The sequence below is a fragment of the Haemorhous mexicanus genome, chromosome 16 (assembly GCF_027477595.1).
Source record: "Haemorhous mexicanus isolate bHaeMex1 chromosome 16, bHaeMex1.pri, whole genome shotgun sequence".
In the NCBI taxonomy this organism is placed as follows: domain Eukaryota; kingdom Metazoa; phylum Chordata; class Aves; order Passeriformes; family Fringillidae; genus Haemorhous; species Haemorhous mexicanus.
Genome location: NC_082356.1, coordinates 11,341,169 through 11,359,427, shown reverse-complemented (window position 1 = coordinate 11,359,427; position 18,259 = coordinate 11,341,169). Strand labels below are relative to the sequence as shown.

General features: G+C 51.5%; 1 protein-coding gene across 1 annotated transcript in view; it reads right to left on the bottom strand.

The window, feature by feature from the left end:
- Positions 1 to 9,071: 9,071 nt before the first annotated feature.
- Positions 9,072 to 18,259, bottom strand: part of LOC132334664 (hydrocephalus-inducing protein-like) — a 29,173-nt gene continuing 19,985 nt past the window's right edge. Inside the window, exons 10-15 of the mRNA XM_059860754.1 lie at positions 17,654 to 17,886; positions 16,067 to 16,167; positions 14,685 to 14,820; positions 14,072 to 14,176; positions 10,998 to 11,160; positions 9,072 to 9,082 (exon numbers count right to left, since the gene is read on the bottom strand). Of these exons, the coding sequence (XP_059716737.1) occupies positions 9,072 to 9,082; positions 10,998 to 11,160; positions 14,072 to 14,176; positions 14,685 to 14,820; positions 16,067 to 16,167; positions 17,654 to 17,886 (749 nt within the window). The remainder of the gene's footprint in view (positions 9,083 to 10,997; positions 11,161 to 14,071; positions 14,177 to 14,684; positions 14,821 to 16,066; positions 16,168 to 17,653; positions 17,887 to 18,259) is intronic.

Here is an 18,259-nt window from a genome sequence, read left to right as displayed (position 1 = left end):
ATAAAAGACACTCTTTAAAATAGGAATCCATATTTCCTAGAAGCTCTTTGAACTATTTCTCCATCACTGTCAAAGGAAACCCTCCTCATGAGCTGCACTAGAGCAGAGGGAAATCAAGGCAGAGCCATGGTTTGTCAGGACTTGCTTGATCCTAATGAGCCTCACTGTGCCTTTGGAGCTGAGCCCTGGAACCTCAGGGCCTGGAAAGAGATTGCACAAACTTTTCCAGGAGTCCAAGACAGAGGAAACATCCAAAGGGTCTCAAGACATGAATGGGTCCCACTGAGGTCCCTCTCCAACACAGGCTCCTCATGGGCTCCTTGGAGGAGAGAATTGGTGGCCAGGATGGCACAAAATGTTCTCAGACACTCAGTGTGGAAAGGAAAATCCAAAGTACCTTAAACACCTTGACTGTCTCAAAGTATTAATGAGCCCCACTGTGTGTCAGTACAAAGCTCTCCAGGGACTCATTAAAGCAGATAATTGGAGCCATGATTGCACAAACCTCTCCCACAGTCTGTATCCAAAGGGAAACACCAAGTACCTTAAAAGAACTGAAGTACCTTGAAGCAGTAATGAGCCCCACTGAGTGTTGTTACTGACAAAGCCTCTCCAGGGACTAATTACAGCAGATAATTGGAGGCCATGATTGCACAAACCTCTCAGAGGCTCCAAGGCAAAAGCCAAACCCAAAGTCCTTTGAAAAACCTGCAGTCCCTGGGAGCATTCAGGAGCCCCCAGGGCCATTGCTGAGCAAGGCTCCCCAGGGACTCCTTCCAGCAGATCCTTGAGGCCACTGGGATGTGGGCTAGGGGGGGATGCTGAGGGCAGGACAAGGGGCTGACAGTGCCCAGCCTGGCTGGGGCTGTGCCAGGAGGCCCCAGGGCCTCAGGACAAGGTGTCTCCTCCCAGCCCTTGGTGGCACAGACCCTGCTGTGCCCCAGGGCACCAAGACTTGGCTTCTCTTTGTCCCCACCTGTCATCACTGCCTCCAGTTCTCTGCTCTGCCTGGGGCCTGGGGACACTTTCTCAGTCGTGTCCCTCAGTGGGACCCATTAAAAGTCCAAGAAACTTTGGAGTTGGATTCTGACTTGGAATTCTGGAGAGGTTTCTTCAGCTCCCTCTCAAGGACTGATGTTCAGGGCCTGAGCACAAAGCCCCAGAGGGTCATTAAAGTCCTTGTGCTGTGTCTGTGCTGCTGAGCTGGGCTGGGCTCCTGGCACAGAGGCAGCTCCTGGCAAGGGCAGCGCTGCAGAGAGACAGCTCTGGGCAGGAGCAGCTCCTGTGCACAGCCCAGCAGGGCTGGGGCACTGCCAGGGCACCTCAGGGACACGAGCAGGGCACAGACAGAGCTCACAGGGGCTCAGCACTGGCAGGGGCTGTGGGATGTCTCTGAGGGGGCTGTGTCACAGCAACACCTTTGTGGCTGTGTCATAGAGGCACAGAGCAGCTGGGATGTCAGCAAGGGCCTGTGTGACATCACTGATGGTGTTGTGACATCACAGAGTTAGCAGTGACATCATAGATGGTGGTTCTGTGACATCAGAATGTGGGTTGTGACATAGGGTATGATATCACGGAGCAGCTGTGTGATGTCACAGAGAAGGCTGTGACATCACAGACAAGGCTGTGACATCACAGGGTGGCTGTGACATCACAAAGCTGGTCTGTGACATCACATAGCAGCTGAATGCCATCATATGGAGACTGTGTGACATAACAGAGGGGCTGTGTGACATCACAGGGGCTGTGTGACATCACAGATGGCTGTGTGACATCACAGGTGCTGTGTGACATCCCAGGGGCTCTGTGACATCAAAGGGGCTGTATGACATCACAGGGGGCTGTGTGACATCACAGGGGCTGTGTGAGGTCACTCTGCCCTGTCCCCCCTCACAGCCCCCCCAGAGCAGTCCAACCCTGCTCGTGCCCAGCAGGGTCCCCTGTCCCCCCAGGTCCCCCCGCCCCCGGTGCCGCAGCCTCCCCCAGAGGATGTTCCAAGAGATCGACCCCAGAGCCTGACACGGGGACGGGGGGCCGGGGCCATGGGGGTGGGACAGGGGGACAGGGACCCCCCGGCAGCGTCCCCGTGTCCCCCAGGGCCACAGCCTGGGCCAGGGCTCCTTCACCCTGTTATAGATACATATTATAATATTGGCTTTTTGCAAATATTAAAATGGATTTTATGTGTGTGAAGTTAAAGTAACTTTGTTCTAAAGATACAGTTTTTATTTCTGTTGTTAATTGAGCTTAGACATTGTAGTGAAATAGCTGAGAGAAACATGCTTGTGTTAAATGCCTGCTGGGATGGGATAACATCCAATGCACACAGGATGAGGACACCTGCACAGATCTGCCAACTATCAGCACTCCCTGTCTGGAGGCAGAGTGGACCAAGGCCCAAAACCTGGAGGTGATAAAGAGAAGGAGCCAAAACCACAGCCAAGAAACACACATGCTCTGAAAAGGCAGACCCAAGGAGGGGCCATGTAGAAGAGTTCCTGGAATATGTGAAGTAGTTTATGGATATGCATGAGGGTCTATGAATATGCAACAGGCTGGTGTAAGGAGAAAGGTATTTCAGGGGGATCCCCGAAGGGAACAGGGTGCTCCTGGCTGAGTGCCAAGATGCACCCGGCCATAATAACCTTTGCTCCATGGTCCTGGTCTCCCATTGTCCTTTATTAAACTTTTTACATTTTCACAGGAGGGTGAACGTGTTTTTCACAAATAGAATCTCAAGGAAACAAGGGTCAGTTGTTAACCCAAGGCTCTGCTTTGACCATGTGGGGCCTCATGGACACAGGTGCCACTGGGACATTGTCAGGCCCAGGAGGAACAAGACACCACTGTGGCAGACCAAGGCCTCATGGGACCCAGGAGAGCTCTGTGACACAATGGAACCTGATGGAGCCAAGGGCCCCTTGGGACACGGCAGGGTCTCATGGAACCCCTGTGCCACTGGGACATTGCCAAGGCTCCTGCAAGCAAGGTTCCACTGGGACAAAGGCAGGCCTCATGGCACCCAGGAGACCACTGTGGGACAATGGAATCTCATGGAACCAAGGCTCCATTGTGACAAAGCATGGCCTCATGGAAGCCCAGTGCCACTGGGACATCTCCAGCCTTGGAGGAAGCAAGTGTCCATGGTGACACAACATGGCACCTGTGTCCCATGAGGCCCCACTTGGTCAAAGCAGAGCCTTGCTTCCATGAGATTGCCCTGTGTCACAATGTTCTGCTTGGTCTCATGAGAACCTGATGTGTTGGCAATTGATCCTTGGATCCATGAGATTCCATTGCATCACGGGGTGTCCTTGGTTTCATGAGGCCCAGCTTTGTCACAACTGGACCTTGGTTCCATGAGATTCCATTGCATCCCAGCGGTGTCCTTGGTTCCATGAGGCCCTGCTGGGTCCCAGTGGAACCTTTGTGCCATTCATTCCATGGTGCCACAATGGTCTCCAGCATTCCATGGGGCCACGCAGCCAAAGAGTGGGCCCTTGGTTCCATGAGTTTCCATTCCATCAGGATGATCTCTTGCATTCCATGAGGCCCTGCTGTGTCACAGTGGAGCCTTTGTTCCCTGTGTTCCCACTGGGACACAATGGTCTCCAGCGCTCCCTGGGGCTGAGCCATGAAACTCTGGACACTTGGTTCCATGAGATTCCACGGTGTCACCATGGTCTCCTGGGTCCTGCCACAATTCAGACTTGGTTCCATGAGATTCCACGGTGTCACCATGGTCTCCTGGGTCCTGTCACAATTCAGACTTGGTTCCATGAGGTTCCACGGTGTCACCATGGTCTCCTGGGTCCCATGAGGCCCACTGTGTGTCACAGTGGTTTTTTTCCTTGGTTTCCTGAGAAGCTGATGTGTTGACAGTTGACCCTTGGTTCCTTGAGATTCCATTGCATCCCAGCGGTGTCCTTGTTTTCATAAAGCCCAGGTTTGCCACAACAGAGCCTTGATTTCAGGATATTCCATTGTGTCACAATGGTCTCCCCACTCTCTGAGGCTGCACTGTGAAACAGTGGACACCTGGTTCCATGAGATTCCGTGGGGGAACAGTCAGTTCTTTTGCTTCTTCTCTGCCAAGGTCGGGATTAAATCACAAGACAGTGTTTCTTGTTTGGACTCAGGTGTTCATTAGCTCTTGTCCATGTAACAGTCTCACAAGCTGTGAGTTCTGCAGCACTTCGCTAACAAGGTAAAAATGGAGCCCCATCTCTCCCTCTACAAGGTCTTTGAAGGATAAACTGTCCAATTAAGAAATGACACCTCAATTATTTTTCCTTTTAACCCAATAACCAACCACCCGTGCCTGACAACGGGGTCTCTTTTATCCAATTACACAATACCACCCAAACCTGAGGAGGAGGAGGAAGAGAGAGGACAAGGGTGAGGAGGAGGAGGAGGAGGAGGAGAAGAAGGTGAAGAAAGAGGAGAAGGAGAAGGAAAAGAAGAAGGTGAGGAAGAAGAAGAAGAAGGTGAAGAAAAAGGCAAAGAAAAAGGATCAGCCTCTGCCCTAAAACCTCCATCTTGTTTTATTTATATTACTATACTCTAAAACCTTAAACTCTAAGTTTTCCACCATGTGCTATTACACCCTTCCATTCAAGGGTGTAATCCCAGTTCCATCATTCCATTTTGGAAGCCTTCTCCACAGCCTCAGGTCAAATGCAGTGTTCTCTTAGGGGTCAGTGTCTGTCAGCTCAAAAGTCTAAAATTCTCAGCAGCCAGGGTTCCAACAGGTAACAATGTTCTCCTGTGTTCCATTAGGTTCCATGAGGCCCGGCTGTGACACCTGGTTCCATGAGATTCCATGGGGTAACAATGTTCTCCAGTGTTCCATCAGGCCCGGCTCTGTCACCATGGACACCTGGTTCCATGAGATTCCATGGGGTAACAATGTTCTCCAGTGTTCCATGAGGCCCAGCTTTGTCACCATGGACACCTGGTTCCATGAGATTCCATGGGGTAACAATGTTCTCCAGCGTTCCATCAGGCCTGGCTCTGTCACCATGGACACCTGGTTCCATGGGCAGTGGCCGTGTCCCAGTGGCACCTGTGTCCCATGGCACCCCGCTGTCTGACAAGGGACAGTTTGTTCCAGGACATTCCATGGAGTCACAGCGGTCACTTGGGTTCCATGCAGGTGCCTGGGGAGCGGGAGCTCAGCCCAAATATCCTGGGGGTCCCTGGGCTGGTGATTTTTGGGGGGGAATCTTTGGATCTTGCAGGGCTCCAAAGCTGAGCCACGGACGCCCCTTGGGACAGAGTGGAGCATCATGGAAGCCAGGAGACCCCCATGGAGCCAGGAGACCCTCATGGAGCCAGGAGACCCTCATGGAGCCAGGAGACCCTCATGGAGCCAGAAGACCCTCATGGAAGCCAGGAGACCCTCATGGAGCCAAGGCTGCAGTGGGACACAGAGGGACCTCATGGAAGCCAGGAGAGCGCTGTGAGGCTGTGGAACAATGCAGCACTGAGGTTCCACTGGGACTTGACAGAAGCTCCTGGAGACAAGGAAGCTCTGGGAGCCTCCAGAGTCAGTGTCTGCAGGAGGATTTGGGGTTTAAAAAGGAAGATTTGGGTTGAGCTGAGCCTACCTGGGAGAGTGGGGGGTGGGGCAGGGTCAGGACTAGTTTTGGGCAGTTTTCTGGGATTTTGGAATATTTCTATGGGATTAGAGGGCAGGTCTGTGGGATTTGGGAGCAATTGTATGGGATTTAGGGTGTTTTGCGGTGGTTTTTAGGGATTTTCTGGTATTTCTATTCGATTTGAGAGCATTTTATGACATTTTGGGTTTTTCCAACTGCACCCAGGCGATGTCGCGGTGCCTGGGCACCAGGGCAGCTCCTGGAACCCTGGGAACCTGGGATGGGAATTGGGTCAGGAGAGCCCCAGAAACCCGGGAACATTCCCCAGACACCTGGGAATGTTCTCCGAAAAAAATCAAGAAATGTTCCCCCCCCAAATTCAGAAATGTTCCCTGATGTGTAACAGTTCCCAAAAAAAGTCCAAAAATGTTCTCAAAAAGAAATCCTGAAAAATTCCCCCAAAAAGTCAGAAATGTTCCCCAAAGAAATCCAGAAATGTTCCTCCAAAAAATCCTGGAACATTCCCAAAAAACGAACTTTGCCCAGAAAATCCAGAACCAGTCCTCCTCAAAAAATCCAAAACCAACCTCAGTTCCCATCCAGAATAATTCCCAAAAACTACAGAAACATACCCAAAAATCCAGAAATCCCCTCCCCCCAAATCCAGAAACATTCCTACAAAAATCCTGAAATTCCCCCTCAAAAAAAATCCAGAACCTCCCCAAAAATCCAAAATCTCCACCCTAATTCAGAAATTCACCCCCCAAAAAATCCAGAAATTTCCTATCAAAAATCCAGACATTCCTCCTAAAACCCCAGAAATTCACCCTCAATAATGCAGACATTCCACCCCAAATCCCGATACTTCCCCCAAACAATCCAGCCCCAAGCCCCCCTCACCCCTCTCACCCCCCAAGCCCCCAAATCCCCCAATGCCCAAAGGCCGCCCGGAATCCCCGGGATGCCGGGATCGCCCCAGATGTCCCTGGGGGCAGAGCATGGAGAGCATCAGCTCCTTGGGCTCCTCAGGAGCTGGGGCAGGAACAGGATGTGCTTCGGGGCTTTGCCCACAGCTGGGCAAACGGGAGAAAAACCCCAACATCAGCAACAAACCTGCCCCAAACCTGCCCCAAGCAGGCCCCAAATCTGCCCAAAGTCACTCTGGATACACCAAACAATCTGCCCCAAATCCCACCAAAATCCTCCATGGTTTGACCCAGGGCTGTCTCAGCATTTTCAAGGATTTTTCAGAGTTCCAAGAAATGATCTCTCAGCTCTGTGGGAAGCCTCCTCTAAACTGATGGTGTTGTGACATCTCCTCCAAGGAATCAGATGCAGCCCCAATTATTATTACAGAACCACTCCAACAGTTTGCTGGGTTTAAAGCATCTCTGTGCTGGGGGAATTTTGGAGGAGACAGCTATTGGATGGTTCATTAGTCTGTCACCCCCAGACCTTCACTCCTAAGTGCCATTCTCTAGAGCCTTGTTTTAAATTACCTTTAGGGAATTCTCTCCCACTTAGAGCTTGGGTGGTGGCCAGGCCTCAGCTCTGCCTGGACTGGAATTTGCCAACAGAGCCGGGTGTTTTCTGCATCAAAACTAGATTTGAGTTGCTTGGACATGGCAATCTGACCCTCTAGACATGACTGTTGAACTATTTTTAAAGGGAGCTTGGGAATTATTGTCTGGAAATAATGATCCAAGTCCCCCCTGAATGGAGGTTTGTCAGCTGTTTGCAGACTCTGGGATGATGGTACATTATTTCAGAGATTGCTATTTACCTAATTCCACCTATGCTGTTAGTTTTGTCTGCTATTTGAAATATTCCTGATTGTTGTGTCCAAATTATTTCTAATTGCTGTAAGTTTCTTGTCCACTGCATGTATTAATTTACTATGATGTTGCTTCACACTCATAACAAAAGACATGCATCTCATTCTTAAAAAACCAAAAAGAAGAGGAAATAACACCTTAAGAACGTTCAGATAATGCAAATTGTACATGAGAAATTCGGACAACTAATCATTCTGAATGATGCAGTATTTACATGAGAAATTTGGGAAAAAAGCTCACCATATCTAAATCCCAACTGAGTGCACCACAGTGAAGCCCAACTGATTCATTACCTTCAGGAGAAGATGTGCCTGTGTTTTATCATCAGCAGCTCAAAGCTGTCACCTGTTCATTCCATCAGACACTGATCAGCTCTGAAAAAATGAGGCCCAGGGCAAAGAGAAATAACCTCATCACCTTGCAGCCTCTGTGGCCAGAGCAGGAGCAGGAGGAGGACTGCCAAGACATGGCTGGGTCTGGAAACTGACAGAGGCACTTTGCCAACAAAAGCCTCATGGCACCCTCATGGTACAGCGCTCCTACTGACCTTCTCCAGTTATTCCCTGTTCCAGCTCCCAGGAGGACATTCAGGGATGGCAAAGATCAACATTTCCAGCTAATGGACTTTCTCACACTTCTCAACTAATTGGAAACAATGGTCATTTCTTTCCATTTCCCCAAGAGACATTGGACATTATTCTTCTGTTTTCTCATGCTGCAAAACCCTGTGTCAATGACTTGATAGAATTTGGTAAGTTTTGTTGATTGTAATTGCTCTTTTATCTGCCTTATCCCATATCTAACAGATAACCAGTGATAACCTTGATGAGATAATACCCTCACAAGAGTGAGCAGTTTCAACATCAGAACACAGGAGCCTTTTTTAAATGAACAAAAAGGGGGAGATGCCATAGACAGGTAGAATAATGATAAAAGAAAGGCCCTATGAAATCAGGCCTTGCTCTGCTCTATTAACAGCTGGCCTGTCATCTCCTCTGAGTGCAGCTAAGCAGTTACAAGTTCCCATGTGAAGCGATTTTGAGAATGAGACTTTGTGAACAATCTATTCTGAGGGTGAGAAACAAATGCACCTGCAAGAACAAGGGATTTGTGCCATGAGAATCAGTGAAGAGAACAGAAAAACAATACAGTAGAGAGATTTGATGCACAACTAAAATCTATTTATTAAACAATAATAGAAAAACTGCTAAGAAATTTGTTAACTAGCTAAAATTAAACAAGATGTCTAATAAACTGAGTATAATTAGTTGTGTGAATAAAAAAATTAGGAGTCCTTCTCCATCCCATGTGGTTTTTCTGGGATTTCAGTTCCCCCCCTTCTTTTGGACTTTGGCTTTCCCCTTCTGTGGGGCTTTGGTGACCTTCTTCTCTGGGGCGTTGGCTTCTTTCTTCTCTGGGCCTTTCTTTTCCTTCTTCTCAGGGGATTTTGTTTCTTTTTTTGGGATTTTGGTTTCCTTCATCTCTGGTGGTTTGCTTTTCCCCTTCTCTGCTTTTGGAGGCTGCTTCCCCACACAAACTCCCTTCTTTCCCTTCTTCCACCTCTCTTCCTCCTTCTGCCTCTTTTCTTCCTCTAAGGTTTTGGCCTCCTCCTGAAGCTTTTGAGCGGGCTGCTTCAGTTCCCTTCTGCAGACAAAACAGAAAACATGGCTGAGAGTCCCACCAGAAACTTGGGCTCACCAGTCCTGGCTGGCCCTGCACTTCATTCCTTCACCCTGAGGCCATTTCCGTGAATTCTCCTCAACCCACAGAGGCTGGGAACATCCCAAGTGAGGGCACTGGTGGAAGGGGACCTCCAGGACCAGCCAAACCTGAGCTTTGCCATCATCAGCTCTTGACTGTGCAAGCTCCCTCTTAAGGCTCAGCCAGAGCCCTCCAGCCCAGTGCCAAAGGCTAATCCACCAGCTCTCTGTGCTGGTGCTGAGAACGCCCTTTGTCTCTTGGCTTCCCAGGTTAGAGCAGAGCACAGATTGCTCACATCTGCTTCTCTCTCCTACCATTCTTACTCAGCTCATTCAGCCCCTTCTCCCTGGGCACAGCTGAAGCATGATTTTAAAGGGTTAAGATTTCAGCTGAGGGTTAGAAGCAATTCCCATGGATCAGGATGTAAGGTAGATAGGCAGACCATAGGTTAATGATTATGAGATGCTTAAGCTGGAGCTGATTGTTCTATTATTTACCATTAGGAGCTTCTTTCTAGAAGGAAGGGGAGTAAGTGAACTGTTCCAAGAACAAATTGAAACCAGTAGAACAATGGGTTAGCACCTGGACTTGATGTCAATCAATCACTAAGCAGGGGACCTTGGATCATGCCAGAGGGTCACAGAGACCTGATGAAGACATTCCTGACTTCATCCCTTAAAACCACTGACCAATTTCAGACCACCGACCCAATTCAAGAGAAGAATTGCACAGGTGTGAAGGACCAATGACCTCATTTGAATACAGAGCAGGGATGGGAGGTGCTGGGGCTGTGCAGATGTATTGTATGTAAGATCTTGGGAAATAAAGAGAGGGCAGAGAACCTTGGGCAGCGCGGTCACGCCTTTTAGGGACGGCTCTGGTGCCGCCCGCCGGTGTTAATAAACACACCACTGTCTGACTTTAATTAGTTAGAGAGTCTCTGTCCCTCATCTTCGGTTTTAAGGACTCCTAGCCTGCTCCTTAATGAGAACAATCCTGTCAGTCAGAAAGCAAAGGCTACAGGAACTCCTCTCCTGCCAGACAGGCTCTTGGCAGCCAGATTTCCTGCTGGAACCCAGCTGTGACCAAGCAAACCAGGGCTGGCTGCCGTGGAAACCATTGGAAGCAGCCTCATCCATCTCCTCCCCATGAAACCAACTTCAGCCTGGCCTGAAGAAGTCCTGAGGCACAGGCTTGCTTTGAGCAGCCTCCCCTCCCAGCTCCACACTTGGCCTGTGTGTCCTGAGCTGGGCTGCCTTGCTGGAGCTGAGCTTCTCCTGTGCTTGCCTACTGCTGCAGCTGAAGGGGAGCCTCAAGGACATGAGCTTTTCTGGGTGCTGTCCCACCACAAGGAGAACCTGGCAGATCAGCATTGCAAGGACTTCATCTGAGGCAGGAGCAGGACCCAAAGCAAGGTTTGGTCTGTGCCCCATGCCTGCCCATCCCACAATCCCACTGCTTTGGTGAAGAAGGGAGATGATGAAGAAGATGCCACTCAACACCATGGACTTCAAGACACCTCCAGAGGCAGTGCCAAGGCAAGCCCAGAGCCCAGCTCCCTGCAGGCAGCAGCTAAGCCAGGAGGGCTCAGCACTCCTATAGAGCAGATGATGTTCTGTCTCAACAGAAGAAGGTCCTTCCTCTCTTGGGAGCCAGGGAGCTCAGAGTGGCCATCCCTGTGCTGCTTCTGGCCTTTGCTATGCAGCACCTCTGAGCTCAGAGTCCTTGGAGCAGGGAAGCCCTGCAGGGACAAGAACCCATGGCAGAGCAGTAACCCATGCAAGGCTCACTCACCTGTCCCTGAGAGGTGCCTGAGAGCCACAGCTGATCTCCCGGGGGCTCAGGGAGGAGCTGACACCTGAGGCCTCCCCGGTCACCAGCACCTCACAGGTGGGGCCTCCCTCCACGTGGCACAGCTCGGTGACATTGGAGGTGCTGCTGAGGTGGCCAGAGAAGGTGGAAGAGACCTGCTGGCTCTGTCCTGGCTGCAGCACACCTGAGAGTGGCAGGACACTGAAAGCCTGGATGGAAGACAGGAGAGATTGAGGTGTTGAGCATGGAAATGGATGCAGAAGAGCATCTTGGAGCAAAGTGCAGCTGGACCTGGAGGGGCCTATTCTCCAAACACTGCCAGAATCACCCTCACCTCATCCTGCATCCATGCCACTGACCAGGGCAGGGACCATGGGGAAAATCTTCTCCCATGCTCACAGGTCAATGCATTAATTAGTACATTACATGAAAGGGAACTGGGATGTCTCCTGGCAGTAGAAATTCTCTCTGATGCACAACTTGCCTTGAAAAAGTTTAAAAACTTCCTGCTTTTAGAGAAGGAGAAGACTCAAGAGTGAAAGCTCTTGCAGCTGAGGGAAGGAGTCCAGCCCAGCTCATCTGACTCCTGAGGCTCTTCCCCTCTATCTCTGATTGAAATGCTGCTTTCTCAAGGTGCTACAGCAAAAGCTCCTGCAAAAATTTCCTATGGACCACCTGAGGAGTTCCAGGGGGAGCAGTGCCCTCCACAGGCGCTGCACAGCGTCCTTGGGCAGCCCCACAACGTGTCCTGCACGGCCTCTCCAACAAGCAGCTGCTTCAGCAGCACTTTGTGCTGGGCCTGGAGGGAGGGGAGGCCCCTCTGTGGCCAATGCTGAGGGCCCCCAGTGGCACTGGGAGCTCCAGCCCTGCTGGCCACACTGACAATGGGCAAGTGAGACAGATTCCCTCTTGCCTTCCAGGGGAGTGTGCACTACGTCCAGGGAGCACCTGAATCCCTCCAAGCCTCGTGGGAGGGGAGGGTTTTCAGGAGTTTGTGCTGGCACCTGAAAAACAAGCCATTTTCTGTGCTGGGAGGAAGAGACAGCCACTGAGCAAAGTCTCCCTTTGTAAGAGAGCTTCAGGGCCAGCAGTGCAACAGCAGCTCTGGGGTGAAAGCAGAGCCCTGCACACAGGGAGTCTGGCTGGCTTGGGAAGAGGCTCCATGGAGATCAGGACTCATCCCAGCTTGCTCTGGGAAGGAAGCTGGAGCTCTGAGCATGATGATGCAGATAAAAGTCTCATCTTACATTGGGAAGGAAACAAGGCAAAACATCCCACACTCAGCACAGGCCTGTAGGATCTGAGTCAGCTTCTCCAAGGAAAACTCTCCTCTTTCTCCCTCCCACTCACCCCATGTCCAGCCACTGGCCCTGCTGCCCAGCCCACTGCCAGGGCACAGGACAGCAGGGCAGCAAAAAGGGAGGTCAGCACGAGCATGACTTGGTGCTGGCAGGCTGGGGAGGCAACACAAGCACTGGGTGGACAAGAAAATCTACCTCTGCTCCTGAAGACTGGGCAAGATCCTGCCCTTCTCTCAGGGCTGGGACTGGCTCCTCCCTTCTGATCTTGAAGTGCCGCCAGCGAGATGCTGAGGAGTCCAAGCCGGTTCTCTTCTCCTTTGGTGGTTGGGGCTTGAACTTAGGTGGGTGAAGCTCATCTCTGGAAAATAAGAGAACTATGAACAGGGACCTGCAGTGGGAGGGAGGGACACCTGCACCAGCAGCTTCTGGTCAGGATGCAGCCCCTGGCTGGGTGCTGGCACCTTGAACTGAGAAATGGTTTGATCCAGCCCTTCCCAATCCATGCTGGAGCAGCTCTGCTCTAAAGGCAGCCCAGGGATGACACTGAGCTGCTGCAGCAGCTGCAACTGCTTGCACTGAGCAGCTCCAGAGGACAGGCATGAACACCTTGTGGGGATGCCAAAAGCACAGTGGGAGAGGAAAGGACAGAGAAGGCAAGCAAAAAGGGGAGATCTGAGGCACCCAGGGGCAGACCCAGCCAGTGCCCAGCCAGCACAGCCCCCCCCCAGTGCCCAAGGCCAGAAACTCTGCAGCTCCAACAGGGATTTATCAGGAATGTTCCCCTGACACTGCTGGGGCCTTGGTTGACATTTTCCAGCACTCCCAGGTGACTCAGGTCACATTCCCCATCCATACATACACAGGCTGTGGTGCTGGGATCCTGCCAAGCTCTGTCACCCTTGGGCTTAGGGAGGTTTCTGCCAGCCATCCTGAGCTCCGTAACTGTGCTCTCTGTGCCAGGAAGCAAGCAAGAAAGATTTTTAAAAAAACCCAAACCAAACTACAACAGGGAAACCTAAAAAACCTTCAACAGCTCAACCCTGCTCACGTTATTTCTTTAGGGACACCTAGCACTCTCCAGCTGAAATGCTGGGCTTTTGGGGAAAAAGAAAATTACATGTTCACCTCCAAATTGAAAAGGATTAAGGTAAGAGAACCTTTCAAAGTACAAATTATTGGCCCAAAGGTAAAAGATTTGCCAGAAATCTCTAGTTAAGACCATGCTGACAGTTAAACAACTGGTTCTTCTGGTGGGCAGAAACCCTCCTCTTTAAGGGAAGCAGCCTGAGAGTTGAAAGCAACTGTTTTGTCAAACTTCAGGCTCCCTGGCACAGCCTGCACTGCCTGTCCTTCCTGTTCACTGATTTACAGGCAGTGCCACAATGGCCCAGGTTCAGATGTTTGCTGCCATCCAGGGAATTTGGCATCACCATTTCCATATGTCTTAAGATAAGTTTCAATCTTTGCATCCACACTTCAAATGCCAGCTTTCCTTTCTTTTATAGAAAGCTCAAGGTTCTTAGAAGTCTTCTGACCTCCTCTTTTGTGCTCAGAGAGATGGCATTTAAACCAGATGTTTCCAAAGTGAACAGCATTTTAAAGAACAATGAACTAAAATGACCCTGGATCCCAGCTTAGCCCAACTCCATTCTGTGTCAGACACTGAGATTCCCACCTCTAAGGCACGAACTGTTTGTGCCACCCATCCCTCCTGTCCTTCTCCACAGCAGCCTGTGCCTGTTTTCCCCAGAAGAATCCCTGTCCCTGTGCCCCTGCCAGGAGCAGTTGCCCACAGGCACACAGCTCCCCTTGCCCTCACCAGGGGGTTTCTCTCATCCCCGAACACGCCGATGAGAACGTTGGTGCGATGCTCGCCCAGCGCCTGCACCTCCACCACAACTGGGATCTCTGCTGTGCTCTGGGGCTGGACAATCCCACAGGGCTGGGGGCTGGAGTAGAACACAGCAGAGTCCTCCTTGCGTTTCTGGAAGGGACAGAATGAAATGCAGCTTCAGAGGCACCTCTGAAGAAACTTTAGACTCCTTAACATCCACCGCAACAGCAACTTACACACACGTTTAAAACTCCCCAGGACAAAGGTAAAAGGAACAAACAAGATGCAAGAATTGGAGGCTTAACATTCGCAGGGGATCCTGCAAGGAGGCTGCCAGCACAGGCACTGGTGTCTCTGGATGCAGCAGCTTTTCACAACCCTCTAAGATCTCCCACAAGAAAACACCCTGAAGACTAGAACATCAACTGTTCCCTCAGCAGCTTACACTGCCTCCTCAAGTTTACATTCGGGTAGGATCCTGTTCTCAGACGATCTTTAAGACTGAATAGAAAGCAGCAAAGTCTTATCCAAACCATTTTTTTCCCCTAATAATCTCCTCAATAATATTTGACAGGAGGAGGTCGATGTGATGCCAAACCTGGGGAATAAGCCCGTAGCAGCCAGGGAGGTGGCTGGGATTCCTGATGACGAGCTTCTTCTCATAGGGCACCTTCAGGTGGCACTCATCGTACTGGAGCACATAGGGGGACACTTGGAGCTCAGGCACGAGACATCTGGGCAAAGAGATGACCCCAGGGGAATCAGAGATACTGAGAGAATGGAGAACGTTTACCCCCAAAGATTGTGCAACGGAGCAGAACACATTGGTCACTGTCAAATGGACATTTAACAGCCCTACAGGGATAAATTGCCTTCTGCCTCTTCCCACTCAAACAGGTCCTGTCAAGGAGGGGCAAACCCTGAGAGGCAGCACCCAGAGGCTGCCAAGTGCCCCAGGCAGAGCACTTTGTGCCACAGCTGCCTCAGCCCCTCCTTTGCCCAAGAAGCCTTGCAAGGACTCCTGTCACAGTCCCAGTGATCCACGAGCTCTGGGGGAGCCTTCCCAACAAGGATCAGGGCTCACTAAGGCTCAAGGAACACACAGCTCCAGTGTCTCAGGAAAAATGACTCCCTTCTCTGCCATGGTGCTGTTGCCCTGCCTGAGAACTCAGCTCTTTGCCCCAGCCCTGGAGGGCACGAGACACCAGCTGCCCTCCAGAGTGGCTGATCACCCCCTCCCAGGCCCTGCAGCTCCCTCCCTCCTTCCCTGCACAGCTCCAGGCACTGAATGGCCCCAGCTCCACCTGCTTTACAGAATGGCAGCCCAGGCACTGACTGGATGGCTCTGCCTTGGACAGGGAACAGCACCAGGGAGCTGCATCCCTCTGGGCATTCAACTGGCACCCACAGCAGCACTGCAGGATGGAATTCTGCTGCAGCAACAACGGCCTTTAGTCTCAACTCTGAGAATATTAAAGCTCAAAATGGGAAGGAGAGGGAAGGAGAAAAACTGGACTGAGCTGCCACATCCAGGGCTGCTTTCCCCTCCTAAGACCTTGCCCTCGCCACTCTTGCTGAGAGCCACTTCCCCCCTGCCAGGTGCCCCCATGAACAGAAGCAGAGCCTGACTCTCAGCAGGCTGCTTGCTGTGGCCCAAACCAATGCACGCTGGTCACAACCAGCACAACTCCACATCCTGCAGCAAGAAGGAGAGGAGGCCCTCGGGAAATTTGTTCCACCTCAAGCACCAAAACCCAGGCCAAGAAATGATATCATTCCTGGTCCCTTTAGAAGAGGGCCCAGGACCGTGCTGGGCTGTGAGCAGGGCTGCTTTTCACCACAGGCTGCTGCCCAAGCCCTGCTGTTCTCATGTCCAGCTGGCACAACATGAGGCCATTAAGCAGCACTTCTCCTTGGCAGCTGCAGCCAGCAAAGCCTGTGCAAGGCAGTGCCTGGGGGAGGCCAGGCAAGGGCTGGTACCTGGCTGTGATGAACAGTTTTGTCACTCCCTTGCCAATGCCCTCCAGGTCCACCAGCATCCTCCGGCGGAACTCCATCACCGTGTTGGAACACAGGGTCACCTGGTGGAAGAGAAGAACAGGAAATTCTTCCTTACAAAAGCTCATTACCCACCTGTGATATCCTCCAGTTCTTGAGGAGGATTTGGCCTTCATTCTTCTGCAGCTCCATGTGTAGAGCACAGTCTCAGAGGAACAAAAGCCTTCTGGCAATACCAGATTTGTTAAACACACCTTGCTATCAGGGCATAGGTCAGCTACATTCAGACATTAGACTAAAGCTCTTTGCAATACTGAATTCAAATTAGGGGTCCAATTTCTCATCTGACTACAATGACATCCATGCAGAGGAAATCTGACTTGAACAAAATGAGTTCAGCTTTACAGCAGCAAGCTGAGGGCAAAGTGTGGCCCAGCAGGTGCTGGGCACTTCATGGCTGCCGTGGGACCCGGAGCCCGGGCTGGCTCTCAGAACTCTGGCCCCATGCCAGGAGTGGGGAACTGCCTCAGGATGGGCACTTACCAGAGGCAGAACCCTCAGAGGCACTTGCTCTATGGTGCAAGAGACAAGCCACGACAGGGAGCAGGCAGAGAAGAAAGGAGGAGGCTCCCTGTCTTGAAGTTCCACAAGGAAGGGTTTATTCCAAGCAAGGGGATCAGAGGCAAAAGAGCCCTGGGCACTCCTGTGAAACGGCTTTTGTACAGACACAAATCGGGGGCGGGGGGGGGGGGGGGGGGGTACAAACAGCAAACCATTAGGGAATCCTCAGGGGAGCAGGGAGGGGATTACATCAAGTGTACATCTGGGGCCACTTGGAGTAGGAGGGTGGAGAGGATGGCTCACAAAGGCCAATGGGGCCTCCAGGAATAGGGGAATTCCAAAGGAGTGTTGCAGACAGGGAATGGCTCGAGGTCAAATTGGCAAAGAAGGCTGGGGAACAAAAGGGGGTGGGTTGCCTTGAAAGGCAGGGAAAGAGCTGGAACAAGGGGCAAGGAATGGCATGAGGGACAGCTTTGAGGGAGGGTGAAACCCAGGGGTAAACCAACTCGGGGAGAACATGGGGGTACAACAGAACAAACCACTTAAGAAGAAATCAATAAAATAAATTTGAACCACTACACATGGCTGCAAAGTTTTCTGTCCCCTCTAGAGATTCCTGCAGTGAACACAAATCATTCTGCTCCCCAGGAGGGGGGAAATGAGACCAAGAAGAAAAGCCAACTGCTTTATACAATGACATCTCTCTAACAGCCACCTTCTGCCATCATCCTTGCTCTGCCCACTTGCAATCAAATCAATTGCTCTCAAAAACACAAGAATGGCTTCAGGCCTTGACCATAAGGTATGTGACCTCAGCAGATGATTTTGGAAACCAAACAGTGCTCCTGGAGGAACATCCCGAGTAAGCCAGCTAGCAGAGGCCTCCCAGCAGTGCAGATCTCTCCCTCCCACCATGCTCAAAGCTGGCACCAGAGCTAAAGCCCTCCCACACTCCAGTGCAGCTTCAGCCCTGGTGCTGCAGCGTCTGTGGCTGGACTCTGGCTGTACCTCGATGTCCTGGTGTCCCTGGGGGAGGATGGTCCCTCGGCTGGGATTCATGGTGAACTCCCTGGGCTCAACATAGAAATGGATTCCCTTCCTCCAGGCTGGGTCGCTGTGCCTGCGGATCTGATCCACGCTGTCAACAGCCGGCTGCGTGCCATCGTCCGACATGCGGAGCTGGAACGTCAGCGGCACCGCGGAGCTGTTGGTGAGGCGACAGCGCTGGGTGTAGGGAAAGCCTGGCAAAGGACACAAATATCCAGTCAGGCACCCATGATGGCATGATCCTGGGGTGAATATCCTGGCAGGATAAAAGTGGGATTGGAGTTCAGCTCTTTATTATCTGAACTACAGCTCACCGAGAAGGTGCGTGAGGAATTAATTGTCACTTAGTTCCCTTTGACACAGTTTCCAGATTCCAGACTGCAGCCCTGAAAATGCCCACTCCTAGCCCTGCTCAACACTGCAAGCTTCTCTCTTTGGGATGGGGAGGAGCTCCCTCACCTGCCCCAAACCAGCACCACTTATCTCTCAGTGATGGGTGTGCATCCAGACCCAGCATTTACTCTGAGAATTCAAGCTGTCAAATTCCCTGGGAAGCCTGCCAACACT